The sequence below is a fragment of the Xiphophorus couchianus genome, chromosome 20, assembly GCF_001444195.1.
Source record: "Xiphophorus couchianus chromosome 20, X_couchianus-1.0, whole genome shotgun sequence".
NCBI lineage: Eukaryota > Metazoa > Chordata > Actinopteri > Cyprinodontiformes > Poeciliidae > Xiphophorus > Xiphophorus couchianus.
In genome coordinates, this window is record NC_040247.1 from 6321817 (window position 1) to 6343107 (window position 21291).

Genomic DNA, 21291 nt, shown 5'->3' on the forward strand with positions numbered 1-21291 from the left:
AATCCCAAATGCTTGACACAAAGCTGTTCCAAATAAGAGTGTTGAATATACCTTTTACACATGTCGTAAGATTAACTGTATTAAGCACTAAAAATAATCATTTTTCCTTAACAATTGAAAGAGGTATAAGATAAACGTAACTTTTTCTTATATCTCAGTTGGCATGGTCCCCTGTTTTTGACTGAGAGAGAATATGTTATTTATGACAACAGTATCTATTTTTTGTGTGATGTGTCTTGTGCAACAAAAACAAAACATTTGTTTGTCCAATATCAGTAAGCTTTTCTTACAAGACAGCCAAAACGACAAAGTAATTATAATCATATTAAATCCTTTTTGACATTTTCTTGTCAAAAACGCTATAAAATTCGAGCACTCCATGCAGATTCTTATGTGGCACACCATTTGATATTTTTAATTTCATCATAAAACATCGGCCTTATCCTCAATGTCTTTGTTACATCTTTTGATTTTCTAAGGCAGATAACCATCAAATTCCCGCATTTCACTTTGACAAACAGACTAATTCCAGTAACAACGAATTACTTTTCAATTCCATGAAAAATACAAAAAAAATTTTTATGACTTTTTCCCCATCTGCTTAGTACTCAAAGGTTGTGTGTTTAAAAATGCTTGAGTAGTTTCATTTTTGTGCATAATGAGATTCCCAGTGGCTTTCATGGGGTTTTTACGCATGAGTGCGTTTAAACTCTTCTACATTCCCTTATTCTGTAGCTCTGGTTGTAACGCATAGATTTGTGACACCATTAGATAAGATAAGATAAGATAAATCTTTATTGTCATTGTCACAAGGACAACAAAATTCAAAGGGTGCCATCAGTCGGTGCAGACACTCATCGTAATACTTTAAGTAATAAATCAAAATTAGTTGTGAAAATTAGGATTTTTGACAAAAGTCCAAAAAAGAAAGAGGACCAAATTATACAATTTTATTATATTAAATTAGCTAATGGGGACATTTCTTTAACAATATGAGTGGTGCGGCAGACAGAGTGAACAAATCTTAAAGATCTGGAAAGGCAGATGTTGGTGAGTACAGGATGTGATGAATTACAATTTGGCTTCAAATTGGTTGTAAAACTCCTAAACATTCTAATAATAACTTTCATGTTGTAGCCTTTTTTAAAAAACAACCATAAGAAAAAAATAAAATCTAAAATGTCTGCGATCTTCTTCACACATAACAATGTTGTGAGGCAATTATCAAAAAAGTAGACTATAAAGCAAAATAGTAAATAACTCTTAAAGGTTCAAGGTGGTTCTTCATATTGGTTGTGTTTTAGAATAGAAATCAAAAACAAGCCCTATTCCTTGTTTTTTGGACTGACTGATCTAAACCTTTTGTCTAGGTTTGAACCTGCCAGATACTACAGAAAGCATTTTTATACTTGTTTGTTAAACATTTGTTAAAAAAAATAGCCGCAACATTTTTCAACATAAAAATAGACAGCTGGTTTAAATGATTTACACATAGTTGGATGCACTCATATATAGCTGCACCAAAGCCATCCCTGAAAGGCTTCATAAATATTCCAGCTCTGCTGTTTTCCATTAGTTTTGTATAGAGCTTCAGGATGTCCTTTTATACAGATGGATTAAAATACATACAGCAGAAATTAAATGTCTTATCAGTTGACCAGCCAGTTATAGTAAATTCACGCAATATCAACACATCTGTATCATACCATCAGTAGTATTGTACAGCAAGAAAGTTTTGTCCTCAACAATAGAAACGTTATGGAAAACCCCATAAATTACAACAAGCTTTTCACAAAGGTTTGTAAAAAATACTAAACAAAATCCATGATGGAAACATTTATGAGTAGAATACAAGTATTCACAAAGCTTACCAGCCTACATTTAGACTTTCTTCGCCATCTGGATGTTGTCATTCATGCTGACTTTATTTATGCTGTGTGGTTTCAGAGCTGTCAAATAAATAAAAATCACTACAGATCATCAGAACTGTTGGATATAATTATGTGATCTGTTCTCGTTTACTCCAGAGCTCCTGGCCCATCTGTCTTTATTGACAGTGATACTGTAGCAGTAATCCTGCTTTCAGACCAACGCCAGTGAAGCAAGCAGCTTTTTTTTTGTTGTTGCTTGGTTTAATATATCGAGTCATCATTTTCATTATCTCCTTCGTTTTAGGCTTTCAGCCATCATTTCTGCCCGAGAGAGACAGGCTCAGTAAACAATAATGTACTCTGTATCCCTAAAGCACATTGTTTAAGATTATTTCGCATTATCTCTATCCTGTTAGATAGCATGCAGACAAAGGAGATGAGAAACAATGGTGCAAATAAAAAAAATAGAAACAAAGTGAAATACTGACATGAAACCCTGTTCCAGCGTCTCTACATCAGATAAACCAATGAACTAAATTGAGCATTATTTGTTATAAAACCTCTATAGTTCTTGGTGACCAAAAAACAACCAATCTATATTGTACTCGCATAAATACCAATTTTCCACTTTTTTAATACTCACTTTTCTGATGAACTGAGGGCTTATCAGGGTTCAGTCAGACTCTGGTAAATTATACAAAGTGAAATTAGAAATTGCTTTGGTGAGAACTACAGAAACATATTTATTTTAGTTTCAACAAAACAAAGAACATTCTAATATAACATTGATACCATTGTGTATAGCAATACTTTAAGATGCATTGTGTAGTCTGAAAAGCCTGCAACTTATCCAAGAAAATAGTTTTCTTTCTTTGAAAAAATTCTTATTACAGAAATGCAAGATAGATCTTATGCAAATCTTGGCTTCAGTGAATGTATCAATGCAAGGCTGAAACATTGGATGTGCCATACAACTTATGTCATTGCCACAAAAGAAATCTCCAGCTGCATGTCACCAAAAAGGCTGCAGGTGCTGAAGGTAATTAAAGCCTAAACACACTCATGTAATAAAATGTTTGGTATTTGTGTGATGATTGAATGAGAGTTTTTTTTAGGGCTGAAAGATGTGCTCTTGTGAGAAAACACATTTTCTAAATATAAAATTATATTCCAACAGGTGATGTTTCCACACCATCACCGTTTTCTGTTTCCATTGTCCTTGTGTTAAACATCGGTGCCCATGTTCATGGTCCTCATCCAGATGTTGACAGCTTACTGCAGTCTGTTCATTTTTGATTTGTTTGCTATTGGGTCTTTTCATCATTTTCCCACTCTGGACTTAGAATGAATGATCTGGCCTGGAATCATAATTTTTTATTTTGGCATATTCACCTAACCTCAGATGTTGTTTTCTTTAATCTTTCTAAGATAGCATGGTCTATGCTATGATGAAAAATAACTTGGGGAAAAAAAACAAGAATTGTCCATTGGCTGCCATATGTTTTATGCCTAATATTCACATATGGAAACTTTTTAGTCAATTCCATTTCAGTCAAGTTGATTATTTATAATAGTATCTATACAGTGAGCATATAATCTATTTTTACCAAGAGTGACGATGCACAAAATGAAGGAAATAATTCAGCCTGACTGAACCACTGTGCTTACTGTGTGCAGAAGGCCTATCGCATATATACATAGTTAATATGAGGGAACGAAAGAAACTGTTGTAACATCTCACAGCAGGTCACCAACTTAATTGGATGAAAGCGTACAGACTAAAAGGACAAATAGTGATTCTAATTATGAATAATGGCCCCTCTCTGCAACATTTTCCCGCTTTAGTAACATTAAAAGATTCAGATAATCTAGCTAAAGTGCAATAAGAATGATCAGTATGTGGTTGTGAACTTTGGTCCCTTGTACAGCATCAATTTGACTAACAGCATAACATTTAAGTCTGTACATTAAACTAAATCTTTGCTCGAAAGATCATTGCATAAAGTCTAAGCTTTAGGAATAGACACTGGCATAAATATTTAATAATAATACTGCTTAAGTGACTATTGGAATGTAATGTAAAATCATAACAGTGTAGATGTTCAAGAGTGTCATGTGAAGTCTTTGAAGAGATGGGCTTTCTTCAAAGTACACTGATATAGTTTGAAGGGCTTGTTACACTAGCTAGAGACTCCCAAACACTCGTCACTGGTTCTCTCAAATTTAAACTTGATTAATATGTCCAGCTCATGTGTTCCTCTCCCTTTACTCATGTGCCCAAAAATGAAATCCAGTACAACTATTCACCATCCAAGTTTACCAAATTAGTAGATAAGGTTCACCATTCTGTTGATAATTCTCTAAATGCAATTATTCTGCATAGGCCTCAAAGGCTTCTAGGAAAACATTTGTGAAAAAAAGGATTATGGAGACCGAAGAACACAGTAGACAGGTTAGGGATAAAGTTGTGGAGACTGAAGTCGAGTAAGGTTAGGTATCAATAACCCAAATGTTAATAATCTCATAAAATACTGTGAAATCCAATATTTGAAAAGAAAAAAATTAGGGGTATCCAACTCCAATTCTTAAGACTGATATCCCATGTATTTGGTCCAACAAAACTGGGGAAGTGAACTAAATACAGGGCCACCAATAAAAAAACAAACAAACAACAAAAAACATTTAAGAGACTGTAAAACACTTGAGACAGACTCCAAACATACAACCTGGGCTGCCTAGACTTTCATCTAATTGAGAATATTTGACAATGGTGAAAGTTTTTATTGAATGTTGTTTTCCTTTCTGTACAATTTCTGAAATATAATCTCATAAAGAAAAATATTGCATCAAAAAAGATCACCATGTCCGGCACCAGAGGTTGGATGGTTTTTCTGTCAGATGATGTTTGATTTTTCCAGTGGTTAGACTTAGACTTGTACTTTATTGATCCCTTGGGAAGACTCCCTCAGGAAATTGAAGTTACCAGTTAAAAGTGTAACTAACATATCTGTCACAAAATTCTATTCAGTGTTTATGTGCCAAAGAGCTCAGTAATAATATGCAGCTGTGAAATATTTTACCTCTGTTAATTTTCTTGATACTGGATTTTCTCAGAAGCGTCATATCCGGAGACAGGTTTTGGTAAAAGTGCACCTGGTGGTGTGTGTGTGTGTGTGTGTGTTTCTATGTGTCTGTATTTGATATAGAATGTATCTGGGTTAATTCAAAGAGTAATGTGGGGTCTGTATTGCTGGAGGCATATGCCATGCATCCCACGTGCCTGACTTCCAAATGAATCAAGGCTTTTCCACAGTGTTGATGCCACTAGCGAAGAGCATAGTGCTTTTTCAAACACTAAATATTACATCAAATAAGCCTGGCTGTGTCTCTGCCTGGTGTCAGTAGTGAAAGTAAAATCATTTTTTTCAGCCTTGCAAAAACCTGTATTGCTGATTGTGAAAAGTCTACTCCAGGGTTTCTATATTTAGACACCCGTCTGGTTTGCAATATTTTGCACATACATTTTGAGGTCATCTGTGCATGAAAGTTGGCTTGCTTGCAGCTGACAAACATTTATATGCAGGTTCTATTTTCTTCAGACACCTACAGAATATTGGATGGTATAAAAATGTGAGTTTTGTTTGCCTGAATACAGAATAATGTATTGTATTGTGCATGAGGTCTTATTGTCCTTGAAGCATTGAGCGTCAGCAAACACTTCAGCACCCTGTAGACAGCTGCTTAACCAGCGATGAGAGAGATTCTTCTTCTAACATGCAGTGTACGCAGTAAATGTGATGAGTCCCAGACTGTTGGGTAGACTTAGTATACAGTGACAGATGTACTTTATATATCTATATTGAAAACACTAGGTCTGTGTTACCATCTTCTTTAGGTCAGTTCAATTATTTGTTTTCTTAAGATCTGATAAATTCAATAAACAGATAAATAGAATATCACGGATGCTGTCTGCTCATCATAATTAAATAACCAAGCGCAGCTAAAATCAAGTTAAAACGTTTGTTCATACTATAAGCAATTCAAAAACATGCTGTGCCATTATCCTCTTACCACTTTCTGTCTTCTTCATCGGCCATTAGTAGCATTCAGTAGTAATGGTGCTTCCATTGCAGTTTTGCAAAATACACTAATATTTATACAACTGAATAGCATGCTTTTTTTTAATTGCCGTGTTTCCATTAAGCACATATATTTTCAGAATTCTAATTATATGGTCAATGGAAACACAGTTATAACTGTTGAATTAAAGTCAACAGTTAAATCCCTCCTTTGAGAAAACTAATATTGACATGTTTCTTGCTTTTACTTCATGCAACATGTTTACTGGCCCCAAAAGCACATCAGTAAAACTTGAAGTTGGCAATGTAGGAAAAATACAAGCAACAAATAGTTTTTTGTTGGCTCTGAAAGCTCAGAGTCTTCTTAAATAGACATTCTTGGCTCTAAGGCCCAAAGCATCCTTTTCATGAGCTTCTGCCTGCCACACTGAGCATACATGATGCTGCATCAAGCTATTGCTTTTGTATTTGTGGAGTCTAAATACAGCACATTATATGTCTGATACTGCAAACTCAATCGGATCAGGGCCTCCGGAGGTTCTGTTTGAGCTATAGACTCCTAATGGCCATTGTAATGTTTAGTTACTGGAGATTTGTTGTTGTAATTCAGCCTAGTACCTGTCTATGTTTTTGCTAAGCAGTGGATTACTCATCGAACTGCTGTCTACGTTAACCTGGTGCTCACAATCCATCACTGCAAAGCAGTCCACCCACTCAGTGATTCTAACAGAAGCACACAGTTCAAACTCCATAGAAAGTCTCAGTCATTCATAAGAAATGTTGATAATTAGCATTAGGGCTTCCAGTTTGTGAGCTAGAGTTGGATTCTGTGATGTATTTTTTAATTCTTTTTTTTTTTTTTACCAGTGTTTCATGCTTGTTTTTAACAGATTGAGAAGATCATGACGTTGATTGGGGCTGGCATTGAAACAACAAAGAACCAGCATCCCAAGCCAAGCCCAGGTAATTCTTTTTTTTAATAATAATGCATAATTTTAACGTATGTTTATTTCTGAAAAAGTAGCTCAAGAAGATCAAACATTTCAAGTTTTATATAGATGAAGCTTAAGATTTATAGATTTAGATTTCTTTATGGAATCCCCTAAAAAGACACTTATTTGATGATGTGGAAATTTGCAGCAATAGCACAGTACTGAAGATGATTGTAATGTTAAATAATATCATCTGATTTATTCCAAAGAGGCTAAACCAGGGTTGCAAACTGACACTACTATGTTTGGAAGATGTAAAAATATGTACAAAAGATGTCATGTTGTGGAATCTGAATCATTGGTTTAATCCCTATTTTCAGATGTTTATTTAAAGGGGCAGTAATATGCATTTTCCAATCCAACAGTGCCATTTTACAGCACAAAAACATAACTGTTATGTGTAGAATTGTTATAAAAATCATGTAACTATTAAACTGAATTTAAAACAAATTGGCCTGTCTCTTTAAGAAGTCCCTGCTCTTTCTGGCGCTCCACCTTGAGCACATCATCACAACGTTTTTCCATTATGCCATTTACAACTATTCTTAGGAGAGTTGAAGTGAGAGGTAGTTTGTTATGGAGTGAAATAGTCTCAAAATATCTGTGCATGTGTAAAAGTATCTGTGCGTGTAGACGTGCAGTTTGCAAAATCTAATCGCTTATAAATTCAGAATTACATTTTTCATCCATCAACCAATATCTATTTCCTAAACCAAGGACATAAACAAACTATCTGCAGCAAAGAAGAACAATTCAGATAAATCTGAAATTGAAACTGTGGAATGAGCTTTCTAAGAACAAAAGACTAATCTGATTCAAATCTGAAAAAATAAAAAAGCAAATACCACCAACACCCAAACTACAATAATTAACCAATTAAAAGTATTATTATGAGCTTGTAAGTCTTTCAGAGACCCAAAGCAAGAAGTACTGGAGTCTAATTCTAAGTATTTACTTTAACATGAGTGGAAGGAATAAAAAGAGGAGATGAACCAAGAATTAGAATAAACCCTGAAGGGTTTCAGCAACAGCAACACCACTGTAGAAAAGTCAAGACAAGTTTATTAACACCATTCATACACAAATACATTTAACTTGCAACAAAGACAAAGTAACAGAAAAAAATTGTTTGATACAATAAACAGTCAAAAGAAGTATCACATAATAGAACAACCACATGAAATGTCTTACAAAAGAAAGAAATGTAAAGTGGCAACATTTCAGCAAAGAAAATGCTAAAACATGATAGAATTGATGAAGTAATCTTTGGCTTTTATGGGTAAGCTGCAGTAAACCATTATAGTGCTTTAGTCTTAGTGCTTTATAGTAAAGCTTTTCAAAATGATAGAAAAATATGTCTTATGGCTAGATCAATTCAAGATGTGTGCATATTTATGTGTATGTACACTTAAACATAATCTAACTTGTGATAAATTTGGGCTTGTTTTCCAGTGTTAAAGCAGATGTATAGAATGGATGTATTGTTTTTCTGACTCACAGGGAATTAAGCTGAGATTCGTCTGACAGCTCATTGTTGCCAATTGTAACTAGCAAGTTTCCTCTTTATGAAAAATACATCATTTTAAATTCCCCACTGTCTTTTTCTCCCCAGTTGATTTATATTTTAATAGTTTGATAGTGGGCTTCAGTGAGTGTCCTTCAGGCGGTGCAGAGGGAGAGGCCAGCTGGCACCAGCTCATTGTGTTTAGGTTACACTGTCAGCTTCCTCCATTAGATACCTTCCTATAAGGAGGTTTCATCTTATTACATAACAGCTTTTCTCTGCACAGGACTGCTTTTTACACAGATTGGCTTGGATAAAATTTTCATCAGTTATGCGCGGTGTTTTTTATGGGCCACAGCAAGGTATGGCAAGTTTTAAGGGAGCAAGAAACGACAAAAGATGGCAGTAAATTTTGTTGAATGCATAGATATACAAATATTGAAATAAGAGGACTGGGTCTTTACAAAACCTTCATTCTTTTCAAGACTTTCTAACACTAGCCCATCACTGTTGGATGTTTGCTTTGGTGTATTCTGTTAATAACTTTGGGTTTTCAACAAACATGCTGTTATAACAAACATGCGTTTATAACCAATAGATGTGGTTTCATTAGTCTTGTGACTCATTCTAACACAACTATTCAAGCCTAAATGCTTTCAAAGCATCAAACTCAGCATTCACTGACATAGTTGCATCACAAGAGGAAATTGCGTCATCTTGCTGTGCTTGACACCATGCCTGGGTCAGACTATTTCACACAGAGCTGAATAAGTTTGTGGACGTCTTTCATGAAGAAATGCGCTCGGATAGCAATGTTGATATTTCATTTCAACTGGTAAACTTTCACCATCTGGTTTTAGTAACGGCAGGTGGCGTGAATACTTTTGAGGGGCGTTTATCAGACGTGGCGAGGAATTAAGTACAATTCATTGCAAAATGCTTACAAAGATTTCCTGGATGGAAATTGCATAGTGGTTGTCCACAAGGGAGTGTATCTACAGAAAAGTTTGGCACTCTCTCCATGATGTTTCATTGCTTGTTTAGAGCAGTGTTTCCCAACCCTGGTCCTCAAGGCACACTGCCATGCATGTTTTAGGTATTTTCTTGCTTCAGTCCAGTTGATTTCAATTGATGACTGATTAACAGGCGTTTGTTGAACTGCAATCAGTTGAATCAGGCACATTAAAGCAGGGAAACCTCTAAAACATGTAGGACAGTGGGCCTTGAGGACCAGGGATGGGAAACGCTGGTTTAGAGGCATTACAAATACTGAAGTGGGAGGGGTGTCCCCAGGTGGTCTGCACCATGTGTGAAAGGTTTGTGAGAATACGAGAAGTCGACTGCTTGACTTTAGGTGAAGTATGACAGAGCCTTAAGTCATACTGCCAATGTTCTTATGAAGGCAATATAGTCTCTTTCCTGACAACCCCTCCAAACTACCCATACTTGTCCTGTCTTTTTTTAATTCTATCTGAAATGTCCTGTTGGGTTTTTTACAGTTTTACAAAGCACTGCACGTTCTGACCTTAAGGTTGAATTAATTGTGACAACCACTCCTAGGAACATTTGCAACTGCCTTAAATTGCTTCCATCCATGAAAAAAACATTCACACTGGAGAATAATAGGTTTCAGAAATGGCTTTTCAATACTTTTCATATTCATGGGCAGCAGCATTTGCTCCTGCATTGTAACAAATGTATTTATTTTTTGAGATTGTGTTAACAACCACCTGTATGCTCTAGATCAACAAACTGCCAAAACTTTTCTTTTATAAGTTGGCTGCCCTTGCTGATTGTTTAATGAAGTACATTTGACTAGAAGTTATAGAAGCTCCTTTTCCTCCTAATCAATCTGCAAAAAGTAAGAAACAACTAACTTGTACTTTAACTTTGAACATTTTTGTTGCGTAATCAAGCTAGTGTAAATATCTTAAGATTATGAACAACTTCTTAATGTAGTAAAATCTGTATATTTCTTACAATTAAAATTGTCTTTATGATTATGAAATTATTACACTTTATTTAAAATTATAGAAAAGCCAGCGAGACAAAGCATGAGTTGAATTTATTGACAATAAAACTAGGATTTCTTTGATGATTCTAAGACTAAATGAGTAAAAAAACCACACAATTATGAGAGCTGACAACAAAAAAAACAAGCAATGCTAAACCTGCTCTACAACTACTACTATAGATTTATGACCAGGAAAGTATTGTTTAAATCATTTATTAACACCTGACATTTATTCAGTAATACCATATGTCTCTCAGGTGACTGAAGGTATTTGAAGGTAAATGGTCTTCTGATGGTGGTTTTAGATTAAGTGCTATCCAGTTTTGAATTCAGGTCTGTATAGCACTTAAATAAAGTTACGCTGGGCTCAAGTCCAAAGTGCAGAATAAACCAATATTTTAGCATAGTGTATAGTGTACAATGCAAACAAAAATATGTATTGCAACCAAATGCCCTGGAGACATAGCAGGGATCTGGCGAATCAAGAGTAACTGGGGAATGCAAGATTTTTCTAAACCACATTTACTATAATACAATAAGACTGAAAACATCAACATCAAAAACAGTTTGTCACTGTAACCAAAATCCTTTCTCACAGCTGCGACTGTTTTGACATTCTGAGTTTCAAACTTACTGTACTATAAGAAGGACAGGTTCACATTCGAGGTGTACCACATTAATTAATGTTCAAAAGTATTGCTTTGTTTCTTTGAAAGAAATGTACAAACTTGCAAAAAAAGAAAAAAAATTGTAACACTCCAAATTTTCAAAATAATATTTATATGAAACTTACTTTGAAACATTGACAAGCAGTCAGACAACTCTTTTTTTGGGTACAATGAGTGTCAAGATCATAAAAACATTAATATTTGGCAGATTCTGGGACACAACATGAGCGGAATAATAAGGTAACTTGGTGAAATTTAAAGTGCAGCAAGGGCATGTAGAAGTGACCTGGAGGCAAGCAGTGAAGGAGGAGAAAAGTCAGATCTGAGGTGTCCATGTGACCTAAACTGTAACGACAGGCATGGAAATGTATTTTTTAATGTGGAGTTATTTCTCATATCTTTTGTCACCTCATTTTGAACCCTGTGACAAGTGTGACTTGAAATGGTTTGATCACTTCTAATATTCTTAATTAACCAAGAACATTTCTTAAGTGTATTTTCAGCCATCAGTTGCCATGGAAAGCGTATTTATATTCTCTAATTTATACGGTAACAGGTCATGGATGAATATATAAATAAAGAATCTGTACATTTACCAATAATTACATGCCCAGTTTGTAAAAAATTTATAATAGCTGATGCTGAGATACATTTTAAGCAAAGCTTGTGTCCAGCAAACTCCTAATTTATGATTTTAATTATAAGTTCCAGCTTGCTAAGCATTTTTAGATTAACCGCTACAAAACGATAAGAGTTGAGCTCTGAAGTAAGACATTACATAAAGGGGATATATAGTGTGTCTTTTCTTTCCACTCTTATAGGTATATAGTAATCAGAGGAGCATTTAGAAGAATGACATTCTGAAAGTGTCCCAGATTCAGCTGAGTCATCCAGTCACTGCTCCGATTATAATTGTAGATTGTGAGCAAGTACTTTCAGAGGTTATGAAGATGCTTTGTTGCTGTTTTTGTAAGAGTTTTTTTCATGGGGAGCTTAGGTTTTTTTTTTTTCTTAAGTAGGATGAAAGCAAACAAACAGGTAGCCCTCAGAGTATTCACAAATGGGAGTGAGACATAAAGAAAGCATTTTCTTGTCATTTTGCTTTTATTTTTGTGACTGAAATGAAGAAATATTTATTAAGATGATTTGACTGCTTTGATTTGTACAATACCCCTCTAAAGTTAGAAATCATGTAGGACTCAGTCATTTCCTTGGAATGGATTTTTGAAAACCAGATGAGATTTTTTATTTTTTTTTTTTTTAAGAACGAAAAAATATTTCAGTCTCAAGCCAGAAACTGCTTGCGTTTTGTGCCCATTATGAGTACCTCGACTGTGGAGTAAATGAGCTTAACACACAGGGAGGAAGAGGAGAGAAAGCGCAGCTAACAGGAGGCATCGACTGGGTTTGTGTACAGGCACATGCTGATGTTCAAAGGAAAAGCGTCCGCCTTCAGTTTCCCTGAATTAATTCAGCTTTGCGGCTCATTTTCTCCACTCCTTGGTGTGTTGACAAGGAGCTACTGCTTTTCTCCTGCTCTGATAAAGCTGCACAGCTTTATCTAGGCACAACCTCTGCTTCCATTTTTTTTCGTGCACAGGTCTTTCTTGGCACTCCTTCATGGCAAGTCCAGACCTTGTTGTGCAGAAACAGAGAGGAAATTCACTTTGGTAGATTTGACAGTTTGGCCTAATAAATCAGGGGACAAAACAGTGACCCATCTCCCCCCACCGTTGAGCACAGGATACTCTGTCAGTCAGTAATTAGGTCCGTCTAATGTGGGAGGGGATGAGCGGAAATAAATGGGTGTAGCGGCTGATGTTTTTACCAGGCTTTGTCCGGATTTTAAAAGCTGCAGTAGCGTGAAGCTCGGAAGAAAAGCCTAAAGCAGGAAGAGGAGTTCTAGTGAATCATAATTAGTCTGCTTCAGTTCTTCTCACATACTATTACCATCCTTATCTCAACCAAATGTTTCATCGCCTGCTGCTCTATTAGTCTTTTTCCGTGTCTTATCTGTCCTTCACTGATTCTGTCCTCTATCTTCCTTCTTTTTTCTTCCCTTCATTCCTCTCCTGATTGCGGGTTCTCTTTCTCTGGCCTCAAGCGAAGCCTGGATGACTGACAGGTCACACACAACTGACCTGGCCTTTACCTGAGCGTTGTGCGGCCTGAGTGCCGTTGGTATAGGTGCCCAATTACAGAAGCGGTTCAATCAATAGCCCCTTTTTTCGGGCTGCCTCTTATTGGTATGACTAACTGACTAGCTCACGACCTGACAGGGAATGTGTGAGGTGATTGCAAGCAGCTTGGGAGCCAGAATAATTACGCTCTGCCGGCAGTTGTATTCTGATAACACCGGTATTAAACAGAGTGAGCAGCCCCTCAACTGGTAGTCTGTGGAGTCTGTCAAAGTGGTCTTTTTTTTCCTGTTACGCCAGATATATCAGAATTTTATATCATCTTGCTTGTTCATTCGGGCTTTTTGCTGTAAGTAGCTTCTGTTGTGCTTCAAAAATGCTTGATGTGACATGAACATCTGGAAGTACATAATGGAATTTGCCTCTTTACTGTCATTTGCCATGACTGAGCAAGATCAGGAGAGACACGTCTGTTTTTCTGACTCTATAATTTTTTTGCCTTTCTTCTTTGCTCTTGTACAAGTGCATTAGAGGCTCTGCTGACTTGAATCAATGCTGCCCTCCCTTGTCCTATCATCAAAGTAAGATGTAAATGAATGAAAGCCCTCTGGTAATAAGGAGGTGGATTGAGAAGCGCTCTTTGTTTTCCTATCTCCTACCAAAAAAAATGGTATGAAAAATCAGGGCTGCTCAGTTGCAGCGCAACATTCAAGTCCTATGATTTTGGACTTGTACCTTGCCTCTGCAAGTGGTGTCCTTTCTCAGCTGACGAGATCAGGGTGGCTGTGTGTAATTGCAATCAGTACACTGAAAGGAAAGAAGGTGCAAGGAGTGGGGAAAGGCAAAGAAAGAAGTGGAAGACAGATGACAACCAAAGAGTGTGTGTTTGCATCTGTTTGTGTGTTTGAGAAGCAAAGAGCGAGACGGAGTGAAGGAGAGTGCAAGGCAGAGAGGGAGAGGAAGGCAGAGGGAGGGGAATTGATATAGTGAGAGAGAGGAAGAGAGAGAGAGGGAGAGAGGTGGTTACGTGGAACAGCACCCCACTTCATCAGGCAGCATACGGCAGACCTGCAGTGCGATCTCAGAGCATGGCAATGGGGCTATGAGACTGAAGGGAGACAGAGAGCAAAGAGAGAAGAGAGCAAGAAGGAGGGGGGAAGTTGAAAAGAAGCGCTTGAGGGATTTGCTTGGATGAAAAGAAGGTGGTGGTGGGGGGGGGAGATCTCTGGCTGCATTGCCCATCGTGGATGTTGGAAGGACGTGGCAGCAGTGGCTTAGGTTCAGGCAGGTCTGTGGTCTTCTGTGTTGAAGTAGGAAGCGTCAGGACGTTATGCCCTGTGAGCAGTGAGGGGTAAGCGTGCGTGTGTGTGTGTATGTGTGTGTGCGTGTCTGTGTTCCTGCATCAGCGCTGCCTGCATGTCTCAGACAGGCAAGGGATGCAGCAAACCTCTGCTCTAAGCGCAGAGGCTGCTAGCTGCACCCAGCGAGGAGAAGAAGAACCAGGTGGGCTCAGAGCAAGAGTTGGGGGTTGCTTGCCTCAGGAAGGAGCTAGCTTAACATGCACTGTGGTCCCACGGTGGTCCTCGCTTCAGAGGAGAGAGAGCTCACCTGCCGCGCGTCGGATCTGAACCTGGATTTACTGCTCTGAGAGATGAGAGGCACGTTCTCCGGCGGAGCCGCACTGACAACAGCCCTCTGAAGGAGTGTGAATGCTGCGCTGCACTGGGAGCACTGGAACCACCAAGGACACTGAGCCTTTTGCCTCACAGTTCACCTGGAGCGAGGAATATATTCTTGGATTTGAATATGAATTGAGGAGTTTGGAATTGGCACACTGGAAATCCAGCGTTTCTTTGATGTGGGATTTACAATATGTCTACCTGATCGTACTCTGTGTGGCTCTGGAGTAAGGACGAAACATGATTTGAACTCGAAATGTGTATTCCTTGATTTAAAAAAAATAACATGAGTACCTCAACAGTACTTTAGAATGCTGCTACCTTCATTGTATGAGCCTTGTCCTAGCTCTCAAAGAGGTTGACCAATGAAGCCATGGGACTCAGCCAGAGCTTTACAAGTATGTGGTGAAAACTCTGTCCACTTTATTTTGGGGGAGCTGAATATATCTGTGTTACACCCTAATGAGTTTAGTATATCTAAAATGACATGGAGACTTTTAGGATAGTAATGTCTTATATATATACGAGAATGTCTGCTCCCCGGTTTCCCTCAACCTAAAAATATCCAGCCTTTTTTGTTTGTAGTGTTTAGTGTTGTTGTAGCTAGGGACTTGTTTTTTTCACACTTGCTCATCTGCTCACTAAAGGAATGTTTAGTGAACCTTGTTTGTTGGAAGATGCCACAGTGGCTCAGTCCAACATAATTAGGAAAACCAAGCTTCAGATGGGCTTCCTTCCCCGCACTACCTCCACCCTCGCCTGACATCTCCAGTCAGTCACACTAGCACCAGTAGGTGTAATATTAGTCTAGTCAGTCCCCTCCAGGGGCCGGAGCATTGCCTGCAGCACTTCCTATCCTCTTCCTGTGTTTGAGTTTAGCTGGGCCCCCGCCTGTACCGTGGGAGCCCTTCATCCCCAGCCTGGACCCTGTCTCCCCCCACCCTGCCTGGTGCTGCTGCACTCGGCTCTGCCTCTGCTGGCCGAGGATGATGTGGCAATGCCATGTGTCGTCCTCTGAGTGCCGCTGCTACCGGCTGAACGGCTTCTCCCTGCTGAAGCGCTTCCCTCTCTCGGCAGATGGGGCCTGTGGTAAAGCCCTGGACCAGCCGGTCGGAGAGTGGCTGGAGCACGTGGGGCTGCCGCAGTACGAGAGCAAGTTCCTGCTCAATGGCTTTGATGACCTACGATTCATGGTGAGTCACCTGCAGCATGTCATCTCAGGAGTCAGTTCTACTTTATTTCACCCCCTTCTGTGCTTGTGTCGGCCCGGCTTCATTTGTCTTTTCATGTCACCACTCTGCTCCTCTCCACTCATCTCTCACAAGCTCCACCCCCTCCATTGCTCTTTCTTTCCCACCTCTTTCACGCAGCCTTCCAACACTTTTGGCCCTCTTCTTATTACCTCATCTTCAACTCTGCAATGCATGACCCAGGAGAGATTTATGTCTCCCCGGTGAATACTTTTAAAGTGTGTGGGTTGCTACCAGTAAAAAAAGACAAATAACGGCAAGAATCCATTAGCAATTTTTCTCCCAAACTTCCAATCATGCAACCTTTGCCTGAAGGAACTTACTGGTGTTGAACCATCTTATTAAAAATCATATTTACTATTATATTGGTCATTGGTCATTGAATAGTAAGATTAAAATCTTACTATCTTACAATTAATTTTTTTCAGAATTCCATGTTTTTTAATGACGCTGACTCTCTCCATATCTGGCGGCCCTACGCTGTCATAATTTAACAAAAAAAATTAAATTAAATTAAATTTTTGTCGACCACAACAGCCCATTGGTTGATTTTATTGACGGACATTGGGCTTATCCAATGAAATCCCTCAGTCCTCGTTGGCCCGCCCCTCCCCTCTAAGTATATAAATAGCGCCATTTCAGCTAACCGGACTCCAAGAAAATGAGCGGATACGAGACGGGGCGGGTCAGAAAAACTACGACAAAAGCTAAAAAGCGCATAAGCCCATTCAGAAAAATATGTCAAACTAACTGATATGTTAATTACCACACTAACTTTGACCTAGCGATTCTGGGGCTTTATTATCGTCGGAGGAGGATGATGAGAGAGACGTGACCATGGACAGTTTGAGGAAGAGTTCAGGTTAGCTGCTGCTGCCCGGTAAGAAGAAGAGAAAATGTTCATAAAGAAAAAGTTTCATGCAAGCAGGAAGGCAGGTGTGTGTGAAGGGGAAGCTAGCACTAAGCTCCAGGTAGTCAGAAAAACTCTGGAGTAACACAAGAATGATGATGGCCCGAGAAATTAATAATGAACACGTTCTGAGATATTTTAGTAATAATTATTAATTTCAATAGAACACGTAATAAGTAAGGGAAAACAAATAAAACAGTTAGAAAACAGCTATTGATACAAATTAAAAATATTTTTAAAATGACTAGACACATCTTTAATAAATACTATCAGGGAGAGTTGTTGCCAAAATTTGGAAATGTTCAACATATGATTGCAAGAATGTTAGGGTTGTGTAGTGAAAGTTAGTAATTACTTCAAATTAACTTATTGCACTACAACCCTGTTAAGGTGTCCATGCTTTATGTTAAATTATTCTGTATTTGCACATCTTTATGGTAAACTTACATCAGTAAATTGGTTTTCATAGAGTTAAGATTAAATAATACATTTTCTATAATTTGCTTGTACTTGTGGGGTTTGTAATCGAAAGAAAAAAACAGTGGTTGGTGAAATGTCTGAGTGGCTGGTAAAAAATTTTCAATACTAGCCACTGTGGCTGGTGGAGAAAATTTGTCATTTTCACCCCTGATTATATGCCAGATTAAACAGCTTGGGAATGTCCAGTCATTATGGTATTCAGGATGGAGATGGGTTTTGTGTCCAAGAGATTAATGTGTTTTGGTAAGAAATGTGCTCATTAACTCCAGAACAGAAGTAAAACCTTGTGAAGAAGTCATCCCTCCAAAACTAAATATAAAAACAAAGATCTGGAAATGCACTGAGGGCCACATAGCCTTTCTTCAGCTCTGTCAGGAGAATTTGCTCAAGATTTCAGCTGTTTTGAGAGGCTTTGAGAAAGGACACCACAAAATAAATTGTTTGGAGCAGAACTCTAATTCAGTTAATTGCACTGCCCTTTATCTCATTTGCAAATGATCAGACGAAACATTTTGTATGGTTGCACACCTACTCTTACCAATACACCCTCTTTGTATTTTCTCCAATTCACTTGCAATAACTGCAAAAATATATTGAAGTATTGCAGCAGCACATTTTTTTTGTGTATTTATAGATGCCCATTTATAATATAACTTAAATATGCATGTTCAAAAGCTGATTTTATCCCATTTATTCAGTGTGTAAATAAAAGATTGCAACATTATACCATATTTTTTCCAGCATGATGGTTTAAAAGTAGATCATATCATTTTTTAAACGTTGACACATTTTCCACACATGACTTACTTTTTTTTTTTTCGTCAAAACTATGTCAGATTACATTTAAATAATTTCGTTCAACTGTAGCTCAAAGGACGTCCACAATCCGACTAAAAGCCTTATCATGTTTCCTGTAAAGAACATAGCGTGGAAAGCTGATAGCTCTATCATCAGGGACTGCAGAAAACCGAATTAGACTCCCCTTCCAACGGTCATGTTTCTCAGAAAACATGGCTATGTGTTGTAAAAAGGTCTGCCCAGAGGGCTAACTGTGGACATTTCTCAGGCCACAGAGCTGTGTTAGGACCAGAGGTTATATGTTTCATCTGTTTGTCACAGCTGAGCTCGGTTAACTGAGATCAGTAAGCTCAAAAAGAAAAAAAAAAAGTGTTCTGCTCGAGTACCCTTGCTTTCTGGAGAAGATCTGATCAAAACATGATGGAGGTGTTTAAGAAAATGTGATCACTCCAACTTTGAAATGTGGCGCTGACCTCATCTTAAGATCCATGAAGGTTCCTGTGACAGCAAGGCTGTGTGAGTCATACAGGTCTAGATATGTTGAATTAAAGGATTACATCAGGAATGAGCTGTATGGCATAAAGCTGAATCAATGAATAACTCATCTATTAATCTGCTTTAATCCTCTTACACTGATATTGCTGCATACAGTACATTGTGTGTCAAAAATACATTTAAGGTAATTTCATTTTTTGTCCTTTTAGCTTTTCTGATGAAACCTGTCTGAATTCATACATAAGAATGCATCAATGTTGATATTTTGTTAGAGTTAGGCCTGTACGATACTAGGAATTTCACAATGTGCTAACATTATATATAGACTTTATGCAGTACAGTATTAAAAAAGTTATTCTTTTGTGATAACAATATTGCTTGAAAAAAATATTTGATTCTTGTGTAGTAATAGACCACTCACTAGGACTAGTTGGCTAAAACTGAAATATAAAAATAATAATTGTATTAGTTTATGGTTACACATTCAGTATACAGAAAATAAAGGCTTGCAAAATCTTTAAAAAAGTGAAATCTTTTTAAAATGCATAATGTATCAGCTTGCATAACATCATTGCCCTGAATCTGTACACTGCTCTCTGCCAGGCTGCTGATATACTTCTTTAATTTGACCAAATTTGCAGTACATTTGCTCTCATTTACTGTACTGTTGTTCCTGTAACTTCAGCAACTATCACATAAACAGTTTTCCAACAACTCCGTTTGTAAATCACCAATCAAGTTAGTTCTAAGAAGATAAGTGCATTCATTAATGAAGCCAGAATGAGCCGCATGGAGTGGAACTCAGCAGTGGAATGCCATGCAAAATCTTGCTGACATCTCCCCCTGACCTTTTTTCTTTTTTTAAATCATTTTGGTGGATGAATGCAGAGTAAAGATCCTCTTGTTAGCTAAGCTCTTTCCATGTTTGTGAAATGAATTACAGTTTATCCTCTTCGTAGTATTTATGCACACAAACCATACATTATCACACCCAGGAGAGGCAAAGCAGGCTCATGGTACAGTTCCTCCCTCACTTGCCAGCTGAAGTGGCTTCAACCAATGTCAGCTGACAAAGCATCCACTCACATAGATGATGTACTGTATATGTCCAAGATACTTTCCAGCCTATACCTGCAGGCACAGTGGAAGAAAATAAAGCCATAAGTGACAGAAGGTCTCAAAGTTTTTACATAAATTACAGCTTAGTTCCTTCCCTTCTCTACCTTCTGCATACAGAATCTTAATGGATTTTGGTACACTCTCCCACAGGATGCAAGGCCTATGGGGTTTTGATGGCTAACGGTCCACTTAAACCAAAAACAGCTTGGGTTGTGCTTGTCACTGGCTTCAGCTGGAAACTACGACGTTTCATAGTGTATAGCGCTGAGTTTTCAAAAATAATGAGCTGATATTAAGGTTATAGTTGACAAGCCAAGAGCAGAAGTGCTCTCAGCCATCATGGTGCATAGGGCTGGTGCTACAACCTACGCTAGCACTGTTGGTGAATGAGACAAAGAGAAAGTTGTGATGACGTTGGGGGTGGGAGCTCTGTCTCCTTATTGACCAGATATTTTCAGCTTAGTCAGGAGGAGTTTGATGGATATCTTGTATAAATTTACTCTGCACTGTATGACCCAGAACACCACAGTCAGTTTAATCAAACTCAACGTTGACCGCAGTGCAATGCCTAGGGTCAGGTCTGTGCATGTATGTTCCTCAAAATGTTTGTTGTGCACTACATGGAAAAGAACTGAGTTTCAGAGCGCTGTGGCATTGGTCTTATTTTTGCTCTGAAAGCCACAAAAGATGTGGTCCTTGAATTTATAGGTAAGTTTTAAGTGCAGAAAAGACTACTTGAAACGTTTACATACGAGTGTGAGAAACAGTCTGACCAAGACGTCTTTACACCTCAGACAACAACCTGCTCTCCAGTGGAATTATTGTGACTTGTTGCTGCAGCAAGTAGCAAAGGTTTATCCTCACAGTCTCTGGTGACAGCCATTCATTCTTGAATAGAACATTGTTTATTGCTGCCATTTTAAACCACACTCAATTCAAGTTCCTCAAATTAGAAATGGGTCTTGTTAAGATTTGTATATTGGAATATAGTGGGTTACTACTTACGGCAGTGCTAGAAGTCCTTTTTGATGTTCTACAATAAATTTTTAATTAAATTATACTGCTGTACTCAAGATGCCTTCTGAAAGTAACTGTTGGGCCCTTATCATTTACGTCTGGTTCAAAATAAATAAATCCTCACTCTTAGGCTACAGGTAAAGTTGCAATAGCTGCACACAAAATTTCTAGCATTACTGACAAAGGAACTATAACAAAACCACCTGTCACACCACAACCAATACATGAGAAAGGGTTAGACTAAGATGCACTGTTTATCTGAATTTATTTAGATAAA

The 21291-nt window shown here is 37.9% G+C and overlaps 1 protein-coding gene across 9 annotated transcripts in view; it reads left to right on the forward strand.

The window, feature by feature from the left end:
* anks1ab (ankyrin repeat and sterile alpha motif domain containing 1Ab) overlaps positions 1-21291 on the forward strand; it is a 61278-nt gene that overhangs the window by 9867 nt on the left and 30120 nt on the right. For 8 of the 9 annotated variants that reach the window (XR_003593745.1, XR_003593746.1, XR_003593747.1 and 5 more), the window contains 2 exons: positions 6841-6913; positions 16023-16138. Coding sequence is in view for 6 of the 9 variants with exons in the window: in XM_028003968.1 (XP_027859769.1) it covers positions 6841-6913; positions 16023-16138 (189 nt within the window). In the remaining 3 variants the exon portion in view is untranslated. Of the gene's footprint in view, positions 1-6840; positions 6914-14278; positions 15344-16022; positions 16139-21291 lie in introns of those variants that run through there. The other variant, XM_028003973.1, reaches the window with a different exon arrangement.